The sequence below is a fragment of the Danio rerio genome, chromosome 10 (genome assembly GCF_052040795.2).
Source record: "Danio rerio strain M-AB ecotype USA chromosome 10, GRCz13ab, whole genome shotgun sequence".
Lineage (NCBI taxonomy): Eukaryota > Metazoa > Chordata > Actinopteri > Cypriniformes > Danionidae > Danio > Danio rerio.
Window position 1 is genome coordinate 10917614 of NC_141030.1, and position 14678 is coordinate 10932291.

At 35.0% G+C, this 14678-nt stretch overlaps 2 protein-coding genes and 1 long non-coding RNA gene across 6 annotated transcripts in view; 2 read left to right on the top strand and 1 right to left on the bottom strand.

Annotated features, from left to right (window-relative positions):
* Nucleotides 1-9700, top strand: part of sardh (sarcosine dehydrogenase) — a 175979-nt gene extending 166279 nt beyond the window's left edge. For 2 of the 3 annotated variants that reach the window (XM_087269124.1, XM_087269125.1), the window contains 2 exons: nucleotides 8895-9078; nucleotides 9605-9696. In XM_087269124.1, coding sequence (XP_087125250.1) covers nucleotides 8895-9047 — 153 coding nt within the window. In that variant the 3' untranslated portion in view covers nucleotides 9048-9078; nucleotides 9605-9696. 3 annotated transcript variants of the gene reach the window in all.
* An 837-nt stretch (nucleotides 9701-10537) lies between these two features.
* dbh (dopamine beta-hydroxylase (dopamine beta-monooxygenase)) overlaps nucleotides 10538-14678 on the bottom strand; it is an 80337-nt gene continuing 76196 nt past the window's right edge. The window contains exon 12 of one of the 2 annotated variants that reach the window (XM_087268838.1): nucleotides 10538-12507. In XM_087268838.1, coding sequence (XP_087124964.1) covers nucleotides 12373-12507 — 135 coding nt within the window. In that variant the 3' untranslated portion in view covers nucleotides 10538-12372. The remainder of the gene's footprint in view (nucleotides 12508-14678) is intronic. The other variant, NM_001109694.2, reaches the window with a different exon arrangement.
* LOC147835013 (uncharacterized) lies at nucleotides 12154-14505 on the top strand. Its single transcript, XR_015500848.1, has 2 exons — nucleotides 12154-12969; nucleotides 13030-14505. It is a non-coding gene; the product is annotated as an uncharacterized LOC147835013 (long non-coding RNA).

Below are 14678 nucleotides of genomic sequence, written 5' to 3' on the forward strand. Positions count from 1 at the left end.
CTGTTTCAAAGCTTACAGATAGATGGCTAATTTGTATGTCATTGACACTTTTGGCACTTATTTGGAGTATTTTCATAAGTTTTGTTTTTTCCTGTAAATGATTCAATAAATACCGTACCGTGACATTCATACCGAGGTATTACCGTACCGTGAAATTCTGATACCGTTACATCCCTAATATATATATATATATATATATATATATATATATATATATATATATATATATATACAGTATATAACTTAGTTGTTTATCACATTTATCGGGTTTTAAAGGGAGCAGAAAATGTGTGTGGGTGTGTGTGTAGGTGTGCACATGTGTGTGCGTTTAATAATGCTTTAACACAGTGGCGTTTCCCTGTACTTCGCATATGACATGATACAGGGGGATGTGTACTTAATGCTAACTGACAGAGAACTAGATGAGGAGGGACAGATGGGAGGGCGAACGAAGACGTCTCTATTCCACAGTGCGGACAGCAGTGCAGTTGAGGAGAGCCGAGAGCTGATCTGATCAGACCTTTACTCTCTCCGCACACTGCGTTACACACCACCGACCAGAGAGTAGAACACATACATCACTCCACATAATGTCACACCACTCCTATTCAGGGACCACAGACCTGGAGACTTCATGCATGAATTTTTTTTTTTCTCTAGTTACATTTTATTTGATTATTTATTTTGCGATTTCCAGGCCTGTATGACTCTTTTTCTATGGCCCTGGTTGCTCTGTTTCATGCATTAATACTTAATAGAGAGTTTGCATGTTTTAAAATGACACAAAAGCAGTATAAATGCAGTCTTTAATAGTCATTTTTCAGTTATTAAAAATGGTCAAATTTACTACTTAAAGATGGTTTACATTGTGCAAAGGTTTTTTTTTTTATGGTGTTTAATAGGGCCGCTTGATTTTGGTAAAAATTATAATCACGATTATTTTGATTATAATTGTAATCACGATTGTTCAAAACGATTATCAGTTAAAGTCAAAATTATTAGCGCTCCTGAGAATTTTTAAAAAAATAAATATTTCCTAAATGATGTTTAACAGAGCAAGAAATTTTAACAGTATTTCCTCTAAAAAAAATATTCTGGATAAAGGCTTATTTGTTTTATTTTGGCTGGAATAAAAGCAGGTTTAAATATTTTGAAATCCATTTAAGGTCTTTAATATTAGCCCCTTAAGCATATATTTTTGATTGTCTGCAGAAGAAACTACTGTTATGCAATGACTTGCCTAATTACCCTTCTTAAGTCTTTGAATTGCACTTTGAATCTGAATGCTTGTATTTTGAAAAATATCTAGTCAAATATTATGTACTGTCATCATAGCAAAGATAAAATAAATAATTTATTATGAATTATTTAAACTATTATGTTTAGAAATCTTCTTTCCATTTAACAGAAATTGGGGGAAAAGGGTTTGCTAATATTCAGGAGAGCTAATAAGTCTGACTTCAACTGTATATATACAGTTATTTTTACTCCCTGCAAAGGAAAGAGAAAAAAATACAATAGAATAAAAATATGAAAGAAACTGTGCTTTAAGCATCTTTACTGTAAGAAAAACACTTTAGCTAGTCAAGAGCAGTGAGGGATTTTCTTGTTTTTGATTTATGATAGAAAGGAGTTGCGCGCTGTCAGTTTAATGGTTTCTCTTTCACTTATCTTTTGATTCTCAACTCGTTTGTTTATTACACAAATGAGGGTTAATATGAATAATCACTAATCACCGTGTTTTGACACCTTTTTGACCATTAAAGCGCTTACGTTAAGATGAGATGTGTGCGCTCTGCTCAGTGTGCGAATGAGACCAAATGCTGACCGCATGCTTCTGACTGTGTGCGCGCCACACACACACGCATCTTTTACGCTTTTAAGAGCAACACATGTACAACTGGAAAAGGGGCGGTATATGATGCAGTAATCGTTTATCTCGATTAATGGTTTTTCATAATCGTTAGAAGCCGAAATCGAAATCGGATTTTCGATTAATTGCACTGCCTTAGTGTTTAAAGTTCCTTTGGGTTACAAAACTGTTTTTAACACTGACAAAAGTGGTTCTTTAAAGGGTCATGAAACCCTTTTTTAAGTCTATCTCCGATTTTTTTTTATTATTATTAAAAATGCTCTGAGATGGACATGGAGCACTTGGAGCAGAGGGAGGAGTGGGCGTGGCCAACAGAGCAGGGGAAAAAGAGGGGCTTTTGTCTGGGCCCACCAGCTCAAATTGTAAGGAGAGGCATAATTTTATAGTTTACAAAGTTAAAATGCAAATAAATAAACAGTAAGTAGTTTAATGCTTTGACATCTACGATAGGCTATTTGTAATTTCATATAATATATAACCACAATTTGTTATATCTTTATAAATATAATCATAATTATAAAAACACTATAAATGAGGACTTCTCTCCTCCTCAATCCTCAGGGTCTGAATGCAGACACAGTCGATAGTAGTGCAGCAGGTCTCTTGCCCTATCTATTCTAACCATTAACCCTGCCGGTAATCTTGAGGATTCAAAACATGTGCGAACATAGCAGCACATGCATAGTCTGAATGGTAATGAACTCAAATGTTAAAAGTCCGCCATTCTCCAATTCTCGTACAGCTCTCCTGACAAATATGCTTGCTGCACACAAAAAGGTTGGCTGTATTGGTGGCCCTGACAGCATGGCGGAGAAAAACATGCAACAAATCCCGTGGATCTTGGAAACAAACACATACGACCGTTCATGAACGATTAAATCATGTGTCATGTGAGGCTAAGGTAGCGGGTCTGTTTATATTAGTCTGTCATCGGAAAGCACAAGCAGTCATGAATAATTAAGAAGCATGGTCTTCTCATAAAATTAGAAAACTTCCCCATGAATAATAATGAGAAACTGACGTGTCATCACTTTACCAGCAGATTTTAATCCCACCGCAAAAATGTTTTTAAACCCGTAAGATGAAATAAGATGACAAAAGCTCAAAATTATTCAGGTTTATTTAGTTAAAGCTAACAGGTGCTAATGTTGTCTTAAATGATGTTCAACACCCATAAATCTGTTAAAATTCCCAAAAAAGTACTTCCGGATGTCTTGAACTATTAAGAGCCATTATAAATAGAACCTAAAATCTGGCATTGCAGCAAAATAATTATAATAATAATTTTGAAAATTATTTGTTAAAATGGTTAAATTAAAAAACAAATTCTTTTGTTTATCGGTTACTTATATATTGAGAGGGACTACATTTAATGACTCATTGTTTCAAATGATCCAGTCAGAGTGAGTCTGCAGTTAATAACTCTCTAATTAAGGTGATCCAGTCATGTTAAGATTTAGTAAATGATTCACTGAATCAAAGATCTGATAGGACCCACTCTCCTATCAGATCTTTGATTCAGTGAATCATTTACTAAATCTTAACATGACTGGATCACCTTAATCAACCTTAATGACTGGATATCCAGTTTGTAACTGACTGATTTAAATGATCGGGTCATAGTGAGAGTTCAGTTAATGATTTACTGATTCTGGTTATTCCTTTAGGTGAATTTATATAATCCAGTCAGAATGAATATTAGTTAATGAATCACAGATTTATGGATCTGTAGTAGTGAGTCTCCAATTAAAAATCCACATATTAAGATGATCCAGCCAGAATAAGTATAAGCTAATTATTCACTGATTCATAGATCTGGTAAGATCTCCGAGTCTCCAGTTAACAACTCACTGATTCAGGCGATCCAGTCATAATGAGGATTAGTCAATGGTTCACTGATTCATGGATCTGATAAAAGTGAGTCTCCAGTTAGTAATAGACTGATTGCAATGATCAGATCAGAGCGAGTCTTTAGTTAGCGACAGACTGATTTGGAATCAGATGATCCAGTCATAACGACTATTAGTGAATGTTTCACTGATTCATAGATCTGGTAGGAGTGAGTCTTCAGTTAACAACTCACTAATTTAGGCAATCCAGTCATAATGAGTATTAGTTAATGATTTACTAATTTATAACTGATTCAAATGATCAGGTCAGAGCGTGTCACCAGTTAAGGATTGACTGATTCAGATGACACTTTCAGAGCGAGTCTCCAGTTAATGATTCACCATTTTCAATGAGTCACCGTTTTCTCAAATCACATTTTTGTAGTTTGGACAGAGGCGATAATGCTATTATTTTCAAAAACTTTCAGCAGTCCTTAATGCATGCTGACAAGAGTATGTGGAGATCAAGACATTATTATCATATCAACTGTTGCCCAGAGCTTCTGCATTTATTACACGCACAGCGGTTTTTGTTTTAGTTAGTGCATCCATAACCTGCTCATTCTTAGTAGGCATCAGTGGACATCTACCAATCTGTCCATTAAGACTGCGATTTGGCCATTTAAAGAGGTCAGGCTAGCTTTCCAGCCACTGCGTCTTGATCTGGACTCAAAGGGTAAAGCCTGCAGCTTCTTCAGATTTAATTAAAAAGAGACGCAGCCCCTGACAGAGAGAAGCAGGAGGGAGAGACGGCTGAGGAGAGCATAGATCATCTGAATGACACTGAGATCACTCGTGTGGGTTTTAACCCTTCTGTTGAGTAAAATAAAAAAATAAAAAAAGTCAAGCTGACACATTGATTTCCAGCCTTTAAAATAGCAATAAAGATTCACTTAAAAACTGAAAACTTCTGTACAAAGAGACTAAAAAAATCAATGTAAGCTATACAAGGAACCTTTCAGTGAAGGGTTCTTAAAGTACATTTGTAATAATAAAAAAAAATAGATAATGTTTCTCACTCACATTCTCTAGGTAAACAATTACACCATGCAGGTTAAGTTAAATCATGACAGAATTGTTATTTTTGGGTAAACTATCACTTTATGCATTTGCAAAATGAATCAAAGTGCTGTTTTAGTTTCTTTGGCATTAATGTAGTCTTTATTTATGTATTTATATTTTTTTATTCATTCATTCATTCATTTTCTTGTCGGCTTAGTCCCTTTAATAAACCAGGGTCGCCACAGCGGAATGAACCGTCAACTTATCCAGCACATTTTTACACAGCAGATGCCCTTCCAGCTGCAACCCATCTCTAGGAAACATACACATATACACACACACACACTCACACTCATGCACTACGAACAATTTAGCCTATCCAATTCACCTGTACCGGATGTCTTTGGACTGTGGGGGTAAATGGAGCACGCGGAAGAAACCCACGTGAACGCAGGGAGAACATGCAAACTCCACACAGAAACACCAACTTGCTGAGGTTTGAACCAGCAACCCAGCGGCCTTCTTGCTATAGCACTACCTACTGTGCCACTGCGTCCCCTTATTTATTTATTTATTTATTTTTGTTACTTTATTTTAAGGTATATATATATATATATATATATATATATATATATATATATATATATATATATATATATATATATATATATAGCGCTCACATACAGCAACAAGCAGTTAGGACAAATATTGCAGCTGTTGAACAACACAATGTACTTTTAAGTTTAGATTGCAACTATGCAGTTTATTTATAAGGATAGTGCCTATTTTAAAATATTAATAATTTCGGAACATCGAATTCAGTTCATCAGCCGCCATCAGCCTCTCTGAGCAGACCAAAGAAAGGGACAATTGACAAAAACCTGCATTTTCTCAGCATACATTTCAAACTACAGCTAAACAAATCATTATAAAAGTGACATTCTAAGTCGATCGCTCTCTTTTATTTTGTAGCGCTACATTTATACCATAGAAAGTGGTAGTGTTTGCTTTGCTCTGGCTTTTTCGGGGTTATTTATTGTGAAATTCCCATTGCAACAGAGAAGTACTGGGAAATCTCTGAAGTGACGTTTGTGAACTGACAACAGTTTCTGCTGTTCTGACATCAGCTGCAGATGCGAATAAGTGCTGCAAATTTATTTAAAATAAAATTCCTGAAAAATCACATGTTCATAACTATTCAAAACCTTTGCCATAAAACTCTAAATTGAGCTCAGGTACGTTCTGTTTCCACTGGTCATTCTTGAGATGTTTCAGCAGCTTAATTGGAGTTCACCGGTGGTAAATTCAGTTGATTGGACATGATTTGAAAAGGCATATACCTGTCTATATAAGGTCCCAGGGTCGACAGTACATGTCAAAGCACAAACCCAAGCATAAAGACAAAGAAATTGTCTGTAGACCTCCGAGACAGGATTGTCTCGAAGTACAAGGCTGAGGAAGGTTACAGAAAACTTTCTGCTGCTCTGAAAGTTCCAATGAGCTCAGTGGCCTCCTTCATCTGTAAGTGGAAGATGTTTGGAACAACCAGGACTCTTCCCAAAGCTTGCCGGCCATCTAAGCTGACTAATCGGGGGAGAAGGGCCTTGGTCAGGGAGGTGATAAATATCCTGATAGTCGCTTTGTCTGAGCTCCAGCATTTTTTTGTGGAGAGAGGAGAACCTTAAAGAAGGACAACCGTTTGTGCAGCAATCCACCAATTAAGCCTGTATGGTAGAGTAGCCAGACGGAAGCCACTCCCTGCCTGGAATTTGCCAAAAGGCATCTGAAGGACTCTCAGACCATAAGCAACAAAATTCTCTGGTCTGATGAGACTAAAATGTAACTCTTTGGAGTGAATGCCAGACGTTATGTTTGGAGAAAACCAGGCACCGCTCATCACCAGGCTAATGCCATCCGAATAGTGAAGCATGGTGGTGGCAGTATCGTGCTGTGGGGTTGTTTTTCAGCAGCAGGCACTGGAAGACTAGTCAGGATAGAGGGAAAGATGAATGCTGCAATGTACAGAGACATCCTGAATGAAAACCTGCTTCAGAGTGCCATTGACCTCCGACTGGGGCAACGGTTCATGTTCCAGCAGAACAATGACCCAAAGCACACAAACAAAACATCAGTGGAGTGGCCTCACAACAACTCATTGAATGTCTTTAAGTGGCCCATCCAGAGCCCAGATCTAAATCCTATTGAACATCTCAATAATATTTTTTTCTTCTGGAGAAAGTCTTATTTGCTTTATTTCAGCTAGAATAAAAGCAGTTTTATATATATATATTTTTTTTTAAAAATAATTTTAAGGTCAAAATTATTAGCCCCTTTACGATAATTTTTTTTTTTTGATAGTCTACAGAACAAACCATCGTTATTCAACAACTTGCTCAATTGCCCTAACCTGCCTAGTTAACCTAATTAAGCCTTTAAATGTCACTTTAAGCTGTATAGAAGTCTCTTGAAAAACATCTAGTGAAATATTATTTACTGTCATCATGGCAAATATGAAATAAATGAGTTTTTAGAAATGAGTTGTTATATATGAAGAGAGTTGAGATGAAACAACCTCTAAAGGGCTTCTGAAATTTATGTTTTGTAATATCACTTTTATGTCAAAGAATTAGTCCTTTTCCTGGTCTTTAAAGTGAAATATTTCAACATAAACAAAGGAGGCTGAGAAAATTTGTTATTTTCAATGGAAATTTCAGATGACACTTAGAGGTTTTTGCATCTGAACTCTTCATTTATATATATATATATATATATATATATATATATATATATATATATATATATATATATATATATATATATATATATATATATATATATATACATATATATATATATATATATATATACATACAGAAAAAGAACAAACATCAGCTCATGCTGCAGACATTCAAAGGACAATATAAAGGAAAACAAAAAAGAAAAGAGACTGCAAAAAACATCACACATCATAGTCACGAAACATATAACCAAAGCAAGAAATGTAGTGAGTTTTAATAGGTTCAGTTGTTTTGTTTTGTTTTCTCCTCAGAAATGAAACCAGCGATATGCTTTCCTCCTTCCCATCTCTCCTTTACACCCGTGATGCATAAATTACTGTGATGAGATTTAGTTTTCAAATTGTCATTTTATTGCTTCAAGAGTAGCGACGACCTTTTTAAAGTTTTGCAACTTTTCATTGTAGAGTACTCACTGCATTCGATTACTCTTTAGCAGCTTCTTCCAGTGAGAGCACCCTTGTCTCGAGTGTCGTTATTCTCATTCCAGCCATCACAGTAGTGAATTCGTCTCTTAGTTGCTCACATTGAGCTGTAATATCAGTAGCCTGAGCTTCAGCTTTTTCATCTATTTTCCCGAGTAGCTCCGTTTTAGTTATCTTTTTTCCCGGAGGACAAGCTCTTGGTTAGTTTCCATTCTGCTTTCTACTGTACCCCACTTCGTGTTTTCTGCCATCTTATGGGTTTTGCTGCGCATGCCAGACATAGCCAGTTAAGCTTGAATAAGTCCGGAAACAGAAAAAGTATAAAAAATGTATCGCCTTTAAACAGACTATGCTGTTTTAATCACTTGAATTCACCACAATCTGGTCGAGAATACGTTTGTGTATAAAAAATATGTGCACTTCAGCATGGAGATCAGTCGAACATGTCCTCACATGTTGACAACCAAAATGAAAGCAGTTTTTTCTTGTTCTTCTAATTCAAAAATTTCCATTCTTCTTTCAAAATTTGAGGTTTTAGCAGTTGTAGTAGTAGTAGTATGTTGAAATGTTTTTTTTTTTATTCAATGTGATTTAAAGTGAAATAAGATTTTTTTATATATAAAATGTGGTGACCCCTCTGAAACTTTTAAGTCTGGAAGGTGGAACATGCAATATTTTTGGATGCTTGACCTGTCAAACTCTTATGTACCCTGTTATAATGTTCAGATATCTTATATTCCAGCAGAGCAAATAACAACATTTATTAACCATCAAAATACAAAATAACATTGGAAAGCTGTCTAATAATTTTTTTGTTGTTATTAATATTTAATTAAATTGAATTGTTAATATTATAATGTTTTAGGTAATTTATTTATGTAAACACTTTGTTCACCTAATGTGTCCGCAGGTCAGCCCTGATTTTGTGCGCAGTGGAGATTTCACTCTGGAACGGATGGGCGTTACATACAAGGCCACAGCCCACCTGAAGTCTCCCTTCGACCCTGAAAACAAGCGCGTGAAGGGCATCTACGGCTCACCACAGGACATAGCCAGAATGTAACTGATCCAGACTGAGCTTCAGTATAACAGAGGTAAATGTTTACAGGCCTTTATTCAACACATCAGCGTCATCAGCATTCCAGGACAAAACAACAACACGCTGATCCTACTGGGTTTATATTCAGGGATCATTCATTATAATGGATCATTGATTCTATAGTAAAAAGGTCCAATCGTTTTTAACATCATCCTGTGCCTTAATGTTCAGGAGGAAATCACTCATATTTTCCAGAAAAGAGTATTTTAGACAGCAAAGTCTTAATTTCTTTTTGTACTAGCTTGAATGTCTGTGCATTAAAGATGCTTGTCAGTGATTGCATGTAAAATGAAATCTAAATAATTTAATAGTTGAATTAATATTTTACAAATTTAAGTTAATAGAATTAAATAAGTACAAATGGTTTATTTAAGAAGTGAAGGTCTGTTTTAGAAATTACAATATGAAATCTCCATGTTGAGCAATCAAATCATTCCCTCACTCATGTGCTGTGACTTGATCTGATAACTGGAATTTCTACTATTTGCTCATTTTTATTAATAAAATATGGTTTTCTTTAGGATGTCTGCTGCTGCTTACTTCATTTGGTGTTCAAGTGGAAACTGTAAATGTGCTAAATTTATGAAAAATAAAGCGTTTGTCATATTGTAAAGTCTGTAACTTCTTTTTGTTTTCTTTTTAACATAGAGGTAATATTTTATACATCAAGGATATATAACGTTGACCAGAAGTGACAGTGAAGAGGTTACAAATATAGTTTATCAAATAATCCTGACCAAATTTATCCAAAGCCCCTTTAAGGCAAGTCATTTCACTTGGCAGCCATCTTTGAAACACCTCTCGGGCGTTTCTGATTTGGAATCAGCAATGAAAATTAAACAACAACTGTCTCATAAGTTTCATTTCTAAACGTCTGAATCAAACAAAATCTGCATATTTTGAGGTACCCCAAGCTATTGCGAATGAGCACTCGAAAGGAATGAGATCATTACACCAACCTTATTTTGCAGCAGTGTTACACAATATCATCCTCTGTATAATGTTCGTCAGATCGCGCTGTTCTTCTGGAGTAATCCATTACTTGTTACTGATGGCGAATTTCCTCCAGAAATGACAGCGACTCTTTGTTCACAAGTTTGTGGGTGTTTGAGTAGTTGCATGTGATCGGCATTTGACAGGATGGACTGTATCTCGCATTCATTTCATACAGATTACAAAACCAAAAAACTTGCATTTGGTTCATTTAGAGTTATAGATTTCAAGCTTTATGTGGATATATTTTTCTGTCAGTGTTCACGTGTATGAAGCAAGCATTCGCTGAGATTCCAGTGTGTTTGTTGACCAATAAACTGTCGTTAAAGCACAAATCTGGTCCCCCTTAGAAACGCCGGTTTATAGTGATGGAAGATTGGCTCCTGTACAAGTAAGCAGGTCTTATTGACCGGCACACTTTTCCCCATTTAAAATAATACAAGTGGCATGTCTTGTGTATTCTAGAGTCTTTGATTTATTACAGTTTCCAGAAAAATATTTTAAAAAGCAATCAGGATTGATCATAATAAAGCAGCAAAATCAGTATATTAAAATGATTTCAGAATGATCAGTGGACAAATCAAAATTATTAACCCCCCTGAGTTATTAGCCCCCCTATTATTTTTTCCACAATTTCTGTTTAACGGAGAGAAGATTTTTTTCCACACATTTCTAAGCATAATGATTTTAATAACTCATTTCTAATAATTTATTATTTATTTATTTAATCTTTGCCATGATGACAGCACATAATATTTTACTAGATTTTTTTCAAGACTTAAAGTGACATTTAAAGGCTTAACTAGGTTAATTAGGTTAACTAGGCAGGTTTGGGTAATTAGGCAAGTTTTTGTATAACGATAATTTGTTTTGTAGACCAATATACAGCTTAAAGGGGCTAATAATTTAAAAAAATTAAAAGCAGCTTTTATTCTAGCCCAAATAAAACAAATAAGACTTTCTCCAGAAGAAAAAATATTATCAGAAATACTGTGAAAATGTCCTTGCTCTGTTAAACATCATTTTTGAAATAGTTTTAAAAGAAAAAAAAATCTAAGTTTTTAATATAATGATGCTGAAAAACAAGATTTAAATCATAACAATACATAACATTTTACAAAATACTTTACAAAAGCAGTCTATAGCTGCGTCTCATTTCAGAGGTTGCATTCTCCGAAGGATGCAGGCTTTAAAGGTGAGTCTTTCTAAGTCCTCACAGGCCAAACCAAGCGTTTTAAAATGAGACGATCTAGCCTACAGAGGACAGATTTCATCACCTAGCAACAGTAGCAGCTGCTGTTAATAAGCTGTAATAAAATTTGTAAGGACTTTTTTTTTCAAATTGATTTTAAACTTGTTTTAAGTGATCTGAAGACAAAACAAGGTATACAAAAGCTGGGAATATATTTTCTTTGATCCATACATGTGCACATAAAAATGTAAACTGTCTATAAAATCACTTTTTAGTAGACTTGTCATACGCTTTCTGTTTTTAACATAGAACTAGGAAACGAAGGATGCATTTTGAGGCTGCGTTCGAAGGAGTCTTTACATTTTATTTAAATGAGACAGCCTTCGTCCCACCATGATGGCACAGCCCCCTTTGAATGCATCAGAGGATGCAGCCTCTGAAATGAGACTTTAATTTAATTAAATATCACATTATTAATTTTTTTTTTGCCTATTCTAATTATTGCAAGTGTAAATAAAAATATCCCAAAATGCATTACACTCAAATTTCAACTGATGCATAAGAATTGTAAATAATATCAATGTTTGTATTTGTCATTGGACACACACAGACAAACAAAAACACATTGTTTCGATTAAATTTTTTTTTTATTATTAATTGTATTTTTTATTAGATCACTACAGTTTAGCATTCTACTAGTTGAAATGTTTATCATGCATACATGCAAACTTCTTTGTTTGCTATCAGTTAAAACAATAGTTTATATTTTACATTTTATTGACATTATAATTTTCACCTTCACTGAAAAATAGTTTTCAAAGTTGTAAGTAAAAGCAAAGACTCACGTTTGATTTGTTCTGTTTTTTTTTTTTTTGGTTTTTTTTTGCAGTAGCTGCTGCTTGCTGTATTTTTATCATATTTTGCACAATTAAATGATAATTTCTAAGAATAAATAGTTTTTTTTAGTGTTCTCATGCGAATCGTAACATAGTCTTCAATAACAGTCTAAACACAAAGCAGTTATTGAGTAATTAATTGTGGAGAGTGTAATGAGCGGGCCGCTGTGTGGATCTGTTATCGAGCTTCAGATGGTAAAGGTGCAGATCAGCCGCTGCTGTCCGCTCGCACCTCTGTAGGGCTGTCATTATTAGAAGCCACTCTCCTGTTTATTTCACATGGGTATGGGGCTCTCTGAAGCTGCGCTGTCACCACCGGGATCTCCTGCTTCTCCCAGTCACCCTGTGAAAAGATGTTCTATTGTCAGGACCACTCTGAGATTGAGTAGATTGCTCATTAAAGGTTTACTTTACTGAAAGATTTACAATGACGATATTAATTAATCACCCAAAACCTTCAATAATTAATAATAGTAATTAATGATAATATGGGGTAAGCTAACCCTTTACATGCAGTGTTGTACAGTTTTGTTTGTTTTCCATCCCATTGTAATAGAGTTACTGTGGCAGGACCTTAAACTGTCCTATTGTGTTGTTACGTATATCAGCAAAATTTCAAAATATTATTTTCTCCCAAAAGAAAGAAGTTATTCCAGTTTAGCTTCCTGTACAAACCTACGCTGCAAACCTTTATTTTAATATAATGATATATTTATGACATAAAGAGAATGTAGAGTAGGGGGAGGGGGTTATTTTTGCACTACTCTCATCTTTCACCAGGAGCAAACTAACGGGTAAAAGGGGCGTGGCTAACCATATTTCAAGCCATCAGACCCACGTCATCAAAGAAGGTCTGCCTTTCCAGAGTGGAAGCAAATAATTAAACTTTGGTTAAAGATGACCAAAACGGATTCAGTTGATTAACTTGAAGGGAATAATTGTTCACATTAGGACTAACATTTGCGCTAGCACAAATCAAAATTGTAAATTTTGAGTTTGTGTGGACTTTATTCTCATTCAATGGTCTTTATTGGCTGCTCATAAACCAAGTATACATTAATACTAAACTCATGTAGTGGCCTGGAGGATTTGGTTGATTCCTCAACTTCCAAATGTTTCAAAGCTTGAATTGATACTATAAAACTGACACCAGCTGTTGGAAGAATGTAATGAATAATGATAAAATGTCATTAAAAAGGGTGACAATTTGTTTTTTTACACGTGCGATACTAGGTGTTAATAACTATTTTAATATAATATTTAGTTATAATAAATAAATAACTGAGCAATGCAGTAGCAAGAAGGTCGCTGGTTTGAGCCTCAGCTGGGTCAGTTGGTGTTTCTGAGTTTGCATGTTCTCCCCAGGTTTGCGTGGGTTTGCTCCGGGTGCTCCAGTTTCCCCCACAAGTCCAAAGACATGCGCTATAGGTGAATTGGTTAAGCTAAATTGTCCGTAGTTTATGTGTGTGAATAAGTGTGTATGGTTATTTCCCAGTGATGGGTTGCAGCTGGAAGGTCATCCACTGTGTAAAAACATATGCTGGATAAGTTGGCGGTTCATTCCACTGTGGCGACCCCAGACTAAAAAAAGGGACTAAGCCGAAAAGAAAATGAATGAATGAATGAATGAAATAACTTTTATTCGGTATATTCTCAGCTTGGCTCTGTGCTACATTTTGTTTGCTGGTCAAAAACTATATACAGTAGTGTGACATATCCACAGGGAAGAAATCAGGATGTGGACAAATACATCAAATACAGCACTGTATGTTTGTTTAGTTTGTTTCTGCCAAGCCAAATGAATCCAATTAGATTCTTCCAGTTCTGTTTATATGAACCTGAAACTTGCAATTCTGTTGATATTTTTCCTTACATCATTTTTACAATAAACTACTTGCTTGTTTGCATGAATATCATTAACAGATTGTCTGTTTATTACTTAATTAATTTGCAGTATAGTACATATTCTGCGTGATCTTTTTCCTAATACTACCTTAAAGTACAAATGAAATCAAAACTAACCATATTGATTTTGTTAGCTCACATTGCTAGTTTTGTGGTATAGAATTCATCTGTGCTCGTCATTAAGAAAATAAATGTGTTTGCCCTGCCTTTGTAATCTTTAATTGAAAGCTGAAAATCAACTTCCTCTGTTTTCATTTAAATTCTCAGATTACTTCTGTCTGAGGTATTGGGCATGGCTAGCATACTATCCACACCCCTTCAACTGTCTGTTTTGACAGCGCTATAACAACAAACAGAAATGGTGAGGAGGAGAAGTCTGCTAGGTTGTAATAACTCTTCCCAAACGCCTGTCTAAATAAAATACCTACTTTACTACATCCAATCAGCTTGCAGCAGAAAAACAAACCACGCCCACAGTTTTCTCATTTAATATTTCATTTCTCTAGGAACTGAGCCACAATATGAAGAACAAAATTGGTTGCAGCTTCTGATTCATGCAGACTTTAAAAACTATTAGAAGTTTATTGAAGTAGATATAATGATTTATTT